This window comes from Callithrix jacchus, chromosome 14, assembly GCF_049354715.1.
Source record: "Callithrix jacchus isolate 240 chromosome 14, calJac240_pri, whole genome shotgun sequence".
NCBI lineage: Eukaryota > Metazoa > Chordata > Mammalia > Primates > Cebidae > Callithrix > Callithrix jacchus.
This window is the reverse complement of record NC_133515.1, coordinates 6,845,054-6,859,594: the sequence shown is the minus strand read 5'-3', so window position 1 is coordinate 6,859,594 and position 14,541 is coordinate 6,845,054. Positions and strand designations below refer to the sequence as shown.

Genomic DNA, 14,541 nt, shown 5'->3' with positions numbered 1-14,541 from the left:
TGAGGCAGGAGACTCTCTTGAACCCGGGAGGTGGAGGTTGCAGTTAGCTGAGATTGTGCCATTGCACTCCAGCCTGGGCAACGAGAGAAACTGTCTCAAAAAAAAAAAAAAAAGAAAGAAAGAAAGAAAAAAAGAGTTAGAAGCTAATCTATAGACTAAAATGAAGGCAAGTTTCTTAAGAAAGTAAAGGAGGCCAGACATGGTGGCTCACGCCTGTAATCACAGCACTTTCAGAGGCCAAGGTGGGCGGATCACCCAAGGTCAGGAGTTTGAGGCCAGCCTGATGAACATGGAGAAACCTCATCCCTACTAAAAATACAAAAAATGGCTGGGCGTGGTGGCTCATGCCTGTAATCACAGCACTTTGGGAGGCTGAGGCAGGTGGATCATGAGGTCAAGAGATCATGAGGTCATGAGACCAACCTGGCCAACATGGTGAAACCCCATCTCTACTGAAAATACAAAAATTAGCTGGGCTTGGTTGTGCATGCCTGTAGGCCCAGCGACTCAGGAGGCTGAGGCAGGAGAATTGCTTGAAACCAGGACACAGAGGTTGCAGTGAGCTGAGGTCATGCCACTGCACTCCAGCCTAGCGACAGAGCAAGACTCTATCTCAAAAAAAAAAAAAAAAAAAAAAGTTAGCCAGGTGTGGCGGTGCCTGCCTGTAATCCCAGCTACTCAGGGGGCTGAGGCAGGAGAAGCAAGTGCTTGAACCCAGGAGGTGGAGTTTGTGGTGCGCCGAGATCATGCCATTGCACTTGCACTCCAGTCTGGGCAATGAGTGAAACTCTGTCTCAGAAAAAAAAAAAAAAAAGGAATAGGCAGGGTAGGGTGGCTCACGCCTGTGATCCCAGCACTTTGGGAGGCCAAGGCAGGTAGATCACCTGATGTCAGGAATTTGAGACCAGCCTGGCCATCATGGTGAAACCCTGTCTCTACTAAAAATACAAAAATTATTCAGGCATGGAGGCATGTGCCTGTAATCCCAGCTACTTGGAGGGCTGCGGCAGAAGAATTGCTCAAAACCCAGAACTAAGGGTTTCTCCCCTTTTTAGACCATATGGAGCAACTTCATGACATCACCGTGGCATGTGTAAACTGTCATGGTGCTCATGGGAGTGTCTTTTAGCATGCTAATACGTTATAATTAGCATATAATGAGCAGTGAGGCTGACCAGAGGTCACTCTGGTCATCATCTTGGTTTTGGTGGGATCTGGCCAGCTTCTTTACTGCAACCTGTTTTACCAGCGGGGTCTTTGTGAGCTGTATCTTGTCCTGTAAGAATACCTAACCTCCTGGGAGTGCAGCCCAGTAGGTCCCAGGCTTATTTTACCCAGTCCCTATTCAAGATGGAATCACTCTGGTTCAAACGCCTCTGACAAGCTCACTTGCCACACCTGTGCTTGCCACTCAGGACCCTGCAGGGGCCCCGAATCCTGGCCTCACTGTTTCCTGAGCTCCTATCCAACATGGCCTCAGGCTCACAGCGCCGTCCCTCCTGCCCAAGTGTCTCCCAGGTCCTCGATGTCCTCTCTTCTTCCCCCATGCCCTGGCCACCCCTGCCCTCTTCTCCTTCTCTCCAGTTTCTGTCGCTATGTGCCCAGGCCCAGCCGGGGGCCTACACTGATGAGAACCTCATGGACCTGATTGAGCTGCTGTGCCGCACCGGCCTGGATGTGGGGCTCTGCCTGCTGCCCAAGACCGACCTCCAGCAGCTTCTGTTTCTGCTCTTGGAGAACATCCAGGAGTGGCCAGGAAAGGTACCACACCCAGAGGCTGGTCCTCATACAGCTTTGTCACTAGGGACTGAGGCAGCCCCTAGGGTGCCCTGAGTGGGGATGGCACTGCCTGGAGGTCATCGGAATGCCCCGGAATACCACTTACTCCCCTGTGCTGTGCGGGCTGGGTGGCGAGGGCAAAAGGGAAGGTGGCGTCCTCCTGCAGCCCACGGGGTGCCCCTCACCTGCAGCTCCAGGAACTGTGCTGCGTCCTGAGCTGGGTGTCCGACCACCACCACAACCTGCTGGCCCTCGTGCAGTTCTTCCCGGATGTGACCTCTCGGAGCAGGTGCGTACAGCTCCTCCGCCACCTCCCTCTCACACTCATCTCTTCAGGGTCTTGCAGGGATCCAGAATCCTCCCCCTCAGCCCCAACAAACCGCCCCCGCCCAATTTCTAATCCCCAGGAGGGAGAACTAAAAATAAAACTCACTAATGATTCTTTACAAATGAAAAAAAGCCTAATTTTCTTAACATGGTCTTATTAGCAAAACAATTGCCTTCTGCAGTTAGCTCCTGCCTGCAGTGCCCCGCCCTCCTTTGTTTGGGGCTCCCTCCTAAGTCTTCAGCTCCTTCTTGTTATTCAGACCTCAGCCCAATTTTGTCCCCTGACCACCCCACTTCCGCTCCGCTCCCACACTCTGAATTCATCCTTCCATTTTCTTTTCTGCCTAGCATTTACCTCTGCCAGCAATTATGTTACTGTTAGTTTCCTTGTTTATGGCTCTGGCTGTCTTCAAAGTTGTCACCACCAGAGCAGCTGCCTTGTCAGGGTCACTGTCATATCGTCCAGATCTAGAACAGTGCCTGGCATGCTGTTTGGTGCTCTGTAAATTCTTTTCCAATCAATGAAGTGAGTAAAGAAACTCAGCCCAGGAGGAGCTAAGGCGCGCTGGCTGGGTCTGGCCCTTCTCCTCTCTCCACCTTTCTTCTTCCACTTTTGGCCACAGTCTTAGAGAATTGCCTGCCCATCCCAGGAGCAGACCACTCCCATCCCTTCATCTCCCTCTTCTCTCTCCCTTTTCCCTTCTTTTTCTGGGCCCGTCCCTTTGCAGCTCCTCACGACTATAATGATGCTTCCCACCCTTCACCTTTGGCAGATACCTCTGCATTACCCTCCACTGGGACCCCTTCCCCTGCAATGCTCAGAGGGTGGCCTCTGGGAGCAGGCTTGGAGTTTGAATCGCCTCACACCCCAGGGCCCAGCCTGACAGAGGCTCTGCTTGTTGACCGAGTAAGTCACCTTCGGTTGTCCTGGCCTCCATTTCAGTGCTGAGTGGGGAGTCCCATCTCTTTTTCTCTTTCCTGGGAATCTGGCTGGCAGAGACGCAGCCTGTGCAGTTCAGAGAAGGCAGGTTTTACCCTCTCTCTGAAAGAATGGAACTTCTGGAAGCTCTGTCAGGGGACTCCACAGGCCTCAGTGCGGGAAGCTGCCTGTACCCCAGCAGTCTGGGATTTCTTCATGGGATGGAGAGGCTGACCCTGCCTCCTGATTCCCTGTTCTTCCCAAACTGTCCATCTACCCCACTGCACCAGCCAGAAATTACCCCCTTCATTCCTAAATACCATCCTTTGTGCCTTCTATATCCTAAACCCTAAATCCAACTCCATGACAGCCAGGACCATGTCTGGGTTATGTAAATCAGTCACCTCCTTTCCTGCTTTCATCTCACTAGCTCACCTGGAGGGGGTTGGGGGCGTTCTGTTTCTTCCTGTTCCCCAAAGTCTGTCTGCTCTGTGGGTTCCTGTGATGATCACGTCTCTGTCTTGCCCTGCTCCCCACTGCCTGCAGGGCCAGGTCCAAATTCTTAGGCTGGCCCCCAGCCCCCCTCGTCCAGCAGTTTCTCATTTGCTCCATCCAGGCCATGGTGTTTGTGTTGTTTTCTTTTTCTCTCTCTCACACACACAATAAACCTCACTCTTTTTCATACCTGCATAGTATTTCCCTAGTGTGTGCGCCACTATCATCTACTAATACCGGACATTCTTCCAGGGACTATTTTGAGCCTTCGGCATCTGGGCAGATATTTCTATGGGATAAATTCCTTGCAGTGAAATTGCAACCCTAAAGTATGTTAAGCTGGACCTATTAGTAATACCACCAAATGGGTATGAAAATGCATATTTTTCTGCATTCTCATTAATGCTACATATTCTCAGTTTTGTTTTTGAGTTTTAGTCAATGTAATGAGTAGAAAATGGTATCCCATGGTTCTAATTTTCATTTCCCTGATTGCCAATGAAATTGAGTATCTTTTTTTTTTTTTTTTGAGACGGAGTTTCGCTCTTGTTACCCAGGCTGGAGTGCAATGGCACAATCTCGGCTCACTGCAACCTCCGCCTCCTGGGTTCAAGCAATTCTCCAGCCTCAGCCTCCTGAGTGGCTGGGATTACGGGCACGCCCTACCATGCCCAGCTAATTTTTTTATTTTTAGTAGAGACGGGGTTTCACCATGTTGACCAGAATGGTCTTGTTCTCTTGACCTCATGATCCACCCACCTTGGCCTCCCAGAGTGCTGGGATTACAGGCTTGAGTCACCGCCAGGCCTGAAATTGAGTATCTTTTCATGTATTTATTGGACTTTTGTGTTTCTCTTACTGTAAACTACCTTTTGGTATTTCTTACCCATGTTTCTATCAGGTAATTTATCTTCTTAACAACTGTATTGATCTTCATGTTGCTTATTATGTTACAATGTGTTTTCTCTGAAGGTTATAAATTGTCCATTTTAAATCTTTATGTATGGTATCAGTGAACTAGAATTTTTTTTTTTTTACTTTTTCAATACATGTTTTATTTTAGAACAGATTTAGATTCACAGGATATGGATAATACAGAGAATTGATTGGGATTTTTGTGTGATTTAGTTTTTCTGTTTGGAAGAGGAAGGGTTCCCACCAAGACCATAAAAATAGTGTGGTTTATTTTCTTTCAGGATTGCATAACTTTGTTTCTTTCAGCTCTTAATCCCATCTGTAATCTGTTTGTCCTCCGTATGAGATAAGGATCTAACTTTTTTTTCCATCCCCAAAGAGCCAGTGGACCCAACATCAATTTTTTTGTCTTTTGTTTTGTTTTGTTTTTTTGAGACAGGGTCTTGCTCTATCACCCAGCCGGAGTGCAGTGGCACCATCATGGCTCACTGCAGTCTCGACCTCTTGGGATCAAGCAATCCTCCTGCCTCAACCTCCTTAGTAGCTAGAACTACAAACACATGCCACCACACCATCTAGTTTTTAATTTTTTCATACAAAGTCTCCCTATGTTGTTCAAGCTGAACCACTGGACTAAAGTGATTCTCCCACTTGATCCTCCCAAAGTGCTGGGATCACAGGTGTGAGCCACCATGCCTGATTTTTTGGTCTTAATGATTCATCCTTTCAAGACAGATTTGAAGCTACCTTCTCCATATCCTAAGTTTATGACTTCGCTCTCTGTTAGCCATGTTAAACTGATTTCATGAATCAGTGTCTTCTGTGGAATCTGTCTGTAGCTCCAGGGCCCGTGGCAATTGCCCTTTAAATGCCAAGGAATGAATGAAACAACATCCTGCACCTGCCTTTCAGGCAGCCAGGCCAGCAGGGTGATGCTTTGTGCCAAGAGCTTTACTAGGAAGGAGGGCGCTTTATTGGGATCAGTGTTGTTGATTGCATTTTTACTTTTCTCAATAGACAAAAGCAAATAGAACAAAATTCAGAAGGTACCAAGGAGTGCCCTTTTGAAAGTACTCCTTTCAAATTTGATGTTGAAAATGTGCCCCTTCCGCTGAGCCAGAGCCACCTGGCAGGTCGCCAGCCTCTGTGCGCGTGTGCACGTATCCGCCGTTCTCGCACCGTCTTTGCATTTCAGGGTATGTTTTGGCCGTCATCCCTGATTGGGTTGTAAAGAGCTCCTGATTCCTTTTTCCTGCCGCGTTGTACTCACTGTGGGTTTTCAGTGAGCCCCCACTGTGCTCCCCGTGGCGGCCACAGAGCTTGCTGGCTGCCTTTACTGGTGGCTGCCCCACTGGGCTTTGTGCCCAGACTGACCCCACGAAGAAGGGCAGATTGTTGTACGAGGGGCTGTCACACTCTTTGTCTACTCGACTGACTGGTTAAGCACAAAGGAAGAGCTCCCGCTGACACTGGTGCAGTACTCCTGCAGCCCCTGCCTCAGCGCTCAAGACTTCATGGATGCACTGCAGATTTAAGGAAGAGCTGGGCCCAACCATGAACATGACAGTGAATACTAAGGCAGACCACCGAAACAGAGCCAAGGGGAAGAGAAGGTTCTTGAAGGGAAATCCACCTTGGGAGGTGGCCCCACTAGGGCAGCTCAGGCAGCTCTGGGAAGAGCAGCATGCCATCCCTGCTTCTGTTCAGGGCTCCCACAGCGGCTCGCACATCACTGAAAGCTGATGTCCCAGGCTCCGGGGACCCTCTTCCTTCACTGCCTGCGGCTGTTGATTAAACATCCTGTATGTGCTGCTTCAAAGCAGAAGGGCAGATGAAGCCAGCTCATGCGAACTGCCTGGTCAGATAGAGGAATGGAGGAAGCCTGCTTAACATGGCTCTCAAAACTAGCCCCGACAATGACATAGAGTTCTTTGCCTGGCGGACAGGAATGGATCTGAAAGGTCAGTGCCATGCCCCGTGTTGGCAGGATGTGAGGAAACACATATGCTTCCCTGCTCACAAGGTGCAGTCAGTGGTCTCTCTGGAGGCCAATTTGGCAAAATCAAGCAAATGATGATAAAATGTGCAAACCCTTCGAAAAACTAGATTGTTTTCCGGGGAACTAGATAGCAAGTGAAGTTTCATTGACGAGGATGTTTGGCGTAGTGATGTCGTGTTAGGAACTGGAAACTGCCTCAGTGCCCCACCACCAGTGCAGTTCTCCCATGGTATTTTATAGAACCTAAAAATGACATCAAAGGAAAATGAGAAAGTTAATGAGATAAAGCTGAATGGAGAAAAGGCTTTGAAGCCATATATAAAGTGTGATGCTAGTTCTGTTGTTAGGGGAAAAGAAAAGTCATCTTTGGATGTGAGGTTATTAGGGGTGGCTTTGGTCGCCTTGGGCTTGTTTCCCCTTTCTAAAGACCCTGTCAGCTTCCCAGTTCCTGCTGTTACCCCTACACCCAGTTCTTAACAAATAGCCAAAATCACTTCTATTTAATAAGTTCTTAAAGTTCTGTTGGTCAAGTACAGTGGCTCATGCCTGTAATCCCAGCACTTTGGGAGGTCAAGGTGGGTGGGTCACTTAAGGTCAGGAGTTCGAGACCAGCCTGGCCGACATGGTGAAAACCCATCTCTACTAAAAATACAATAAAAAATTATCCGGGCCTGGTGGTGTGCACCTGTAGTCTCAGCTGCTCAGGAGGGTGAGACAGGAGAATTGCTTGAACCCGGGAGGTGGAAGTTGCAGTGAGTTGAGATTGTGCCATTGCACTCCAGCCTGGGAGACAGAGGGAGACTTCATCTAAAAAAAAAAAAAAAAAAAAAAAAAGGTTATAGATAATTTTAAGACATATACAAATGTTGAGAGGATAGTAAAATGGACTCCAGGCACCCATTTTCTATCTCAGCAGACACAGCCATGGAGACTCCTCCTTCCTTCACCCACTGCCCGGCACCCCTGCCCTAGATCATTGTGAAGCAAATGATAAGACTTCTTTTTTTTGAGACGGAGTTTTGCTCTTGTTACCCAGGCTGGAGTGCAATGGTGCCATCTCAGCTCACCGCAACCTCCGCCTCCTGGGTTCAGGCAATTCTTCTGCCTCAGCCTCCTGAGTAGCTGGGATTACAGGCACACGCCACTATGCCCAGCTAATTTTTTTGTATTTTTAGTAGAGATGGGGTTTCACCATGTTGACCAGGATGGTCTCGATCTCTTGACCTTGTGATCCACCCGCCTTGGCCTCCCAAAGTGCTGGGATTACAGGCTTGAGCCACCTCGCCTGGTCAGATAAGACTTCTTATTTTATTCAGTAGGTGTCTCTAAAAATTGTTAGAGACAATCTCTGCCGCCCACGCCAGAGTGCAGTAACACCATTGAGGCTCACTGTAGCTTCAACCTCCTGAGCTTAAGTGATCCTCCTGCCTCAGCCTCCCGAGTAGCTGGGACTACAGACGTGCACCACCCCACCCAGCTGATTCTTTAAATTTTTGTAAAGACAGAGTCTCCCTATGTTGCCTAGCCTGGTCTTAGACCCCTGGGCTCAAGTGATCCTCCCAAAGTGATGAGGTCACAGGCATGAGCCACAGTGCCCAGCCCTTGGTGGGTATTTTAAAACATAATTACAACATCATGATAACACCTAAAACATTGAAGCATAAAAGAGCTGTCATAAGCAATTGAGTCACTTCCTACTCTAGAATCTTCCAAGACTTTGCATCATCTTAGAAGGAACCTGGAGTCTGAGGTGAGGTGGCCACTAAGGCCCCCTTGCAGTGTGGCCTTGCCCTCCGCTCTTCTCCTCCCTGTCCCTGGGGTGCACTGGGCACTCGTGTCTTGATGCCCACGCTCCCGCATGCCCACTGTTGGTAGGAGACTCCCACATTCCCATCATGATGGTCTCTGCCCATGTCATCGCCTCAGAGAGGCTTCACCTGATCCTTTTTCCAAATGTGTTCCCACCTCAAGGCTCTGCAGAACCTCCCTTTTCTTCATTTTTTTCTACTACCAGGACCAGAAGTGAATTGTGACCTGGCCCTTCCCATGAGAGAGTGAGCTCCCTGAGCGGGAGGGCTCCCTCCATCTCTCCTACAACTGCATCCCCAGCACCAGAACAGAGCAGGGACTAGAATATCGCGGGCGCTGAGTAAACATTTAGTGAATGAGTAGAAGCCAACGTTTGGCTCTCTTCTGATCTCTGTTCCTGTGATGGGAATACATTGAGGTTTGCAGGGGGTGTGGGCTTCCTTCCTGTGTTGGGGAAGCATCTTCCTCACGCCTCCCTCCCAGCACAGAAGCTGGGAGTCAGGCACTCCTTTGTTCCACCTCTGGGAGCAAGACCCAGGCCAAACCACTTGGATGCTCCCAAGGAGAGGACTCAGGGACAGAAGTCCTCACAGGCTCTTCTGGGCAGGGACCCTGCTGCCCCACGTCCCTCAGCCAGGTTCTCCATCTTCCCATGAATTCTGGAGCACCCCAGGATCCTCTGAGCATTCTTATATCTGGAGCAGCCAGCCAAGGAAGAACTGACTGATGGAGTGGAAATGAAGGCAGCTAGGGAAAGAGCAGCCTCACACTCGTCAGGTCCTTGTGTACCAGAGATAAGAGCAGGGACAGGCACAGATGCACTGTGGCCTCCCTCGAAGCCCTCCTCGTTTCCCTCCCACTCTCGTTCACTGTCCTCACTGTGGGGCCAGTGGGCTCTCCCCTTCCCTACTCCCCTCATTACTGCCAGGCCCTAGGTCGGTTCCTGGACCCTTCTCCACTGTGGACTCCCTGCCTGCCTGCTCTCAGACCTGAAACTGCACAGCTAAACAGAGTGATGCCCCATGTATGTCCCTTGTCCCCACCTCGGCCCCTGACCCCTTCAGGCAGCCTGGAGCCACTGGGAGTTCCTGGCCAGCCTCCTGGGGACCTCTGAAGATTCCATGCTTCCTGCTGCTGAGGCCTCTGCACTCCCAGCCAACAGCCACCCCCACCACACAAACGCAGTGCACTCACAGTTCTCACCTCCCTGCTGCACCGCACCCTTAATTCTGGATCCCAGCAGTCCTGCCTCTCCCAGAAACTTCTGCAGTCACCCCTTCTTGTACTGTTTGCTTTTTGTTCACCAGCTTTCTCTGCAGCAAGTAAAGGTGTTCTTGTGTCTCCCATCTTAAAACAGCCATTCCATCTCCACCCACGTCTCCCTCACGCTTCTGCCGCAGCTCCAGGCTTCCTCCCCCACTGCTCACTCACTTTTGGATGAGTCTTGCCCACCCTTGGGAAGGTGGAATTCTTCAGAGCTCAGAGCATCGTAGAGAGTTCTCACCGGGGGCGGGTAAGGCCAAAATGTTCTTGAAGGAGACAGCCAAGGCCCAGTCTACCTGGAGATTTCAGAAGGGCACCAAATCTAGAGGAACAAGAGGCAAGATGAAGGTCCTGTCTGGAGCCTGGGCTGGGCAGGAGGCAGACAGCAGCCAGAAGATGGGCGGCAGTCAGACAGGCTGCGATCGCCAGGAAGGGGACGTGGCTGGGGAGGACGCTGCTCCGTCTCAGGAGCAGGGTAGGATGTCTGAGTGACCCGAAGGGCCAGGAGCTGAGGAGACACCACCTGTGGCAACAGGTACGCCAGCCACGCTGCTGCATCACCAGGGATTCCTTGGGCCCTTCCGGACAAGCAGCCAGAACTTCCTTCCTGGGCTTCCCAACCCCTCCTGGCTTCCTCAGCTGCCCTCAGCGATGCCCCTCCCCCACCAGCCCTGGAGTCTTGGTGAGCCTCAGGATTCCACCCCAGCTCCCTTTCTCTTGTGGCGCAGGCCCATGGAGTCGGTGTTGGATGCCCCTAGCCTGCCCTGCTCCAGGACTGAGGCGCTCTCCCCACTGCTGAGGGTGTTGCCCTGCCAGCCCATGCCAGGAGTCGCTTCTGCCAAAGGTGGTCACCTTATCAGGGCTGGGCCCCTTTCCTGGCAGCAGCCCAATGCTGGGTCACGAAGGTCTTCCCTGTTGCCTTAGCTGAGGACGTCTCTGAAGGACCTTGCCAGCTCTGGAGTCCTCACGGGGTCGGCTGAGGCCTTCACTGCGAATGCGTGGCAGCCCGGCTTCCTTTGTCTGTCTGTCTCCCGCATAAATTCCCTGCATACTGATAGTCATTTCAGAGCCTACTTTCTAGGGAGGTCAGCCTGAGACACCATCTTATCCGTTTCCCAGGCCTCAACTGCGGGCATATGCTAGCGGCTCCCTAATGAATACCTGTGGCTGGACTTTTCTGCTGAGCATCAATCTGTGTGGCGAATGTCTGGGATTCAGCATGTGGGAAACAGGAGCTACCACCTTCCCAGGAGGACCCTTTCGCTGTCTTCCATGGCTCCACGAGTGGCACCCCCGCCTACCCACTGCCCAGACCTGGAGTCTTATGGACAGATGTGGTGCCCCAGAGCTCCCCAGTCTCCCATAGTGCTCATCCCTCCTCCTCACCCTCCCTGCTGCTGTCTCAGTGCAGCTCTTCCTCCAATACCCTTGAGTTTCCATCGGAGCATCACACCGTGTCTTTCCAGGCTCTTTCCACTAGCTCCACCCCGCGCCATCCGGGAGTGTGACCTTCCTTCAGATGCTCATGTACTAACATCGCTGATGTGCTTAAAATCCTTCAGACTTTTCCCCTCAGGGTGAAATGCCACAGCCCAGCCTGGGGTGGGGGGCCTTGGTGCACCCTGCATCCTGCAGGCTTCCATGCTTTTGCTGCATCCTGGAACTTGGCCACCACCCCAACTCAAGAGGATCACTTGCCTCTAAGCTTTTTCTGCATCTGTCTCCTCCTCCTGGAGAGGCCTCTTCCCATCCTCCTCCGCTGCCTGGTTCACATCTCTTCAGCCTCAAGACTAGGCTCAGGCCAAGACATCTCCTCTTCGAGCAGCCCCTGTTGCAGGCCCATCAAGCAGGCCCATCAAAAAGAAAAAAAAAAAAAAAGCAGATTCTAGGACTGGGTGCTGTGGCTCACAGCTGTAATCCCAGTACTTTGGGAGGCCAAGGCAGGTGGATCACTTGAGGTCAGGAGTTTGAGACCAGCCTGGCCAACATGGTGAAACCCGTCTGTACTAAAAATACAAAAATCAGTTGGTTGTGGTGGCACATGCCTGTAATCCCAGCTACTCAGGAGGTTGAGGCAGGAGAATCGCTTGAACCCAGGAGGTGGAGGTTGTGGTAGAGAGCTGAGATTGTGCTGCTGCACTCCAGCCTGGGCAGCACACCAAGACTCCGTCTCAAAAAAAAAAAAAAAAAAGATTCTAAGAAGAGAGATGCCTCAGGTGGATTGGGAGATCTTGCACTAAAACTTTGAATGTGTATTACAAAGGAATCCAGTAAGGAAAAGGAGGGAGGTATTAAGGGCTACAGGGGCTCCCCTCACAGCTTGTGCATGGTCTCAGGTTTGGAAAGAAGGTACAAAGTAAGGCAACCGGACAAACGGCACGGACCAGTGGGAGTTTTGTTGAGAAATGCCAAAGGCCGTACAAGGAGTTCCCGTGGAGTTATTTTTGAACCAAGGAGTGCGGTTTGGGGCTGACAGTAAAATGTTAGCCCTGATGCAGAGAGAGCAACACTATGTAACTCCTGTTTTGCTTCTGTCGTCTTTGTCAAGGAGAACAGTTTTTTATCTGGAATCAAATATTGGCCGTTGAAGGGGCTTAAAGCCTAAGAGAGGGTGGGAGATTGCATGACCGACCTCACTGTGCAGCTGAGGCTGCCTCACTGCTGCTGGGACACATGCAGATGGGGCCATGGCTCCATGGGGACTTTGGGAGGTGGAAGGCTTGCAGGAGATGGGGGCAGTGGTGCTTGATGTGCAGGCTTGGTGTGCTCGTTGTCATTCTCCAGGGGATGGCTTGAGAGCACATACATTGAAAAGGAAACACTGGTTTCCAGGAGTCCTAAGAATAAATCATACCAGGCAAACTTCACTTACTTTTCCACAGGTCAGCCAGAATCATACTACATAGAGGACTGTGCAGTGCCTGTAGGTAGGTTTCCTGGGCATTTGGTAGAAACCGTCATCATAGCCTGGGTTCAGCATGAAGGAATGCAGCTGAACGAGGATAGAATGAAGCGGGCTCATCATCAAAAGGTGCTGCTGGCCATCAGAGTGTGCCCAGAAGGCAGAGCCTGCGGCCACCTGGAGTTCTGTCTCCACTCACAGGTTGGAGAGGGCAGGCCCAGTGTTTTAGATGAGGCTATTAATGGAACAATGGTCAGATTCACAGATGACACGAATACAGCTGACAGCAGACTGAAGATCCCAGAAGATCTCAACAGACCGTAATGATGGACTGAGCTGAAAAGAGAGGCCCAGCTGCACAGTTAAGAACAGGATCTGGGAAATGGGATTTGACAGCAAGAAGTGTGAAGAAAAGACTGTGGGCTCAGTCTGTTAACAGCGTTGTGCTGTGGGGCTGCCAAGAAAATGAACATCAGCTTCAACTCCAAGTGTCTTACTTGAAAGGGGACATTGACAACCCCTGGGGGGCCCTCAGAAGACCCAAACCAAAATACAAAAAAAGATGCCAGAAGATGGGAAGCGGGGGCTGTGGCGCCTGCAGGAAGGGGTAGCCATGGGAATGCAGCAACTTCTTCCAAGTGCTCGGAATACCTATCCTGGTGGAGAGCTCCCTCCCAGAGGCCCCAGAGGATGGGATCCAGAAGCTGAGTGGAAGTCCCAGAAGGGCAGGTTTCGGCAAAATGTGGAAACAATTTCCTTTGGTTAGTCCAGTAAATGAATTAGGGCTGTCTTGGCTGACACTGCAGTTCCTTTGCTGAAGCGAACACTTGTTGGGAGTGTGGCAAAGATAATTAAAATGGGTAACTGTGCAGAAGTTAGATTAGGTGACATTCAACTTGTTTTCTAAGACTGGGCTTCTGTGATTTTTATCATCATACAAAGAGGGAGATAAGGAGAATGGAAGTTGGCGTGATTGTCCATGTGTACCTTTTCATTTACTTATATGCACGAATGGAAGGATACATATCATAGGTGGACACTTCGTGCCCTTTGCAAAAGAGATCCGTGTACCACTTGACCATGGGACAGAACGTCCACTCCACTGCTCCCCAGAAGCTCCCTCAGGCCCCTTCCAGGCATTCCCTCCTGCAGAGGTAGTCACTTTCGAGGCTTCCATCACTTGGGTTCATTTTACCTGTTTTGTTTGGTTGGTTGGTTTTTGAGAGACAGGGTCTCCCTGTGTTGCCCAGATGGCCTCGAATTCCTGGCCTTAAATGATCCTCCTGCCTCAGCTTCCCAAAGTGCTGGGATTATAGATGTGAGCCACTGTGCCTAGCCCAATTTTCCCTGTTTTTAAACATGTATACACATGGAACCATGCAGAACATTCTCCCTCGGGTCTGGCTTCCTTGGCTCAACACTTGGTTTGTGGGACTCTTGCACATCAGTGTGCATGGTTATAGATGGGACCCCCATGTTGCCCTGTGGTGGTCCACTTATCTGCGTCTGTGGCTGGCTATGTGCTGCCGTCTCCTCCTGTCCACGCTGTGTGCTCAGACGGGTCTGTGGATGCCCAGAGAGTCTGCTGGCCATGGGCTTACAGACCCCCAGGAGGGACACACCAGCCTCTAAGCCCAGAGCCTGTTTCTTCGCACCAGGGCATTAGGCGAGTGTGCAATGGAAGAGTCTGGGGAAGGAGTGCCAAGCAGGTGGCTGACAGGTGGCCTGATGGACGAGAGGCCTGGGGTGTAAGCCAGGCAGACACCCTGAGGCAGAGTGTCAGGCAGCATTGCCATGGTGGAAAAGGCCACTGCCGTTGCTTCCTGAGCTGCCCTGGAGACTGGAAAAGGCAATTCATGCCTTTGGCCAGGTGCCTGACAGCCTTTTTAGGGCAGTTCAGTCTTGGCAGGGCCCAGTTCCCCTCCCAAGGAGTGAAGACAGGGGGCTCCAGAGGGGCTGTGCTGGCCTCTGTCACCTCCCAACATCCCAGCGGGCCCACGTGGTCACTTCCTTTGCCTTCCTGGGTGCCCCTTGTGGAAGCTGGGAAGCAGAGCGCCAGCATTCCACTTCCGACTCTGCTGTGGATTTGGAAAAGTCATTTCTGAATGTCTCAATGCCTTCGGCTCCTCTGAG

At 51.1% G+C, this 14,541-nt stretch overlaps 1 protein-coding gene across 1 annotated transcript in view; it reads left to right on the top strand.

Annotated features, from left to right (window-relative positions):
• FAM178B (family with sequence similarity 178 member B) overlaps positions 1-14,541 on the top strand; it is a 110,936-nt gene that overhangs the window by 66,890 nt on the left and 29,505 nt on the right. The window contains exons 11-12 of the mRNA XM_054244524.2: positions 1,585-1,761; positions 1,971-2,068. Of these exons, the coding sequence (XP_054100499.1) occupies positions 1,585-1,761; positions 1,971-2,068 (275 nt within the window). The remainder of the gene's footprint in view (positions 1-1,584; positions 1,762-1,970; positions 2,069-14,541) is intronic.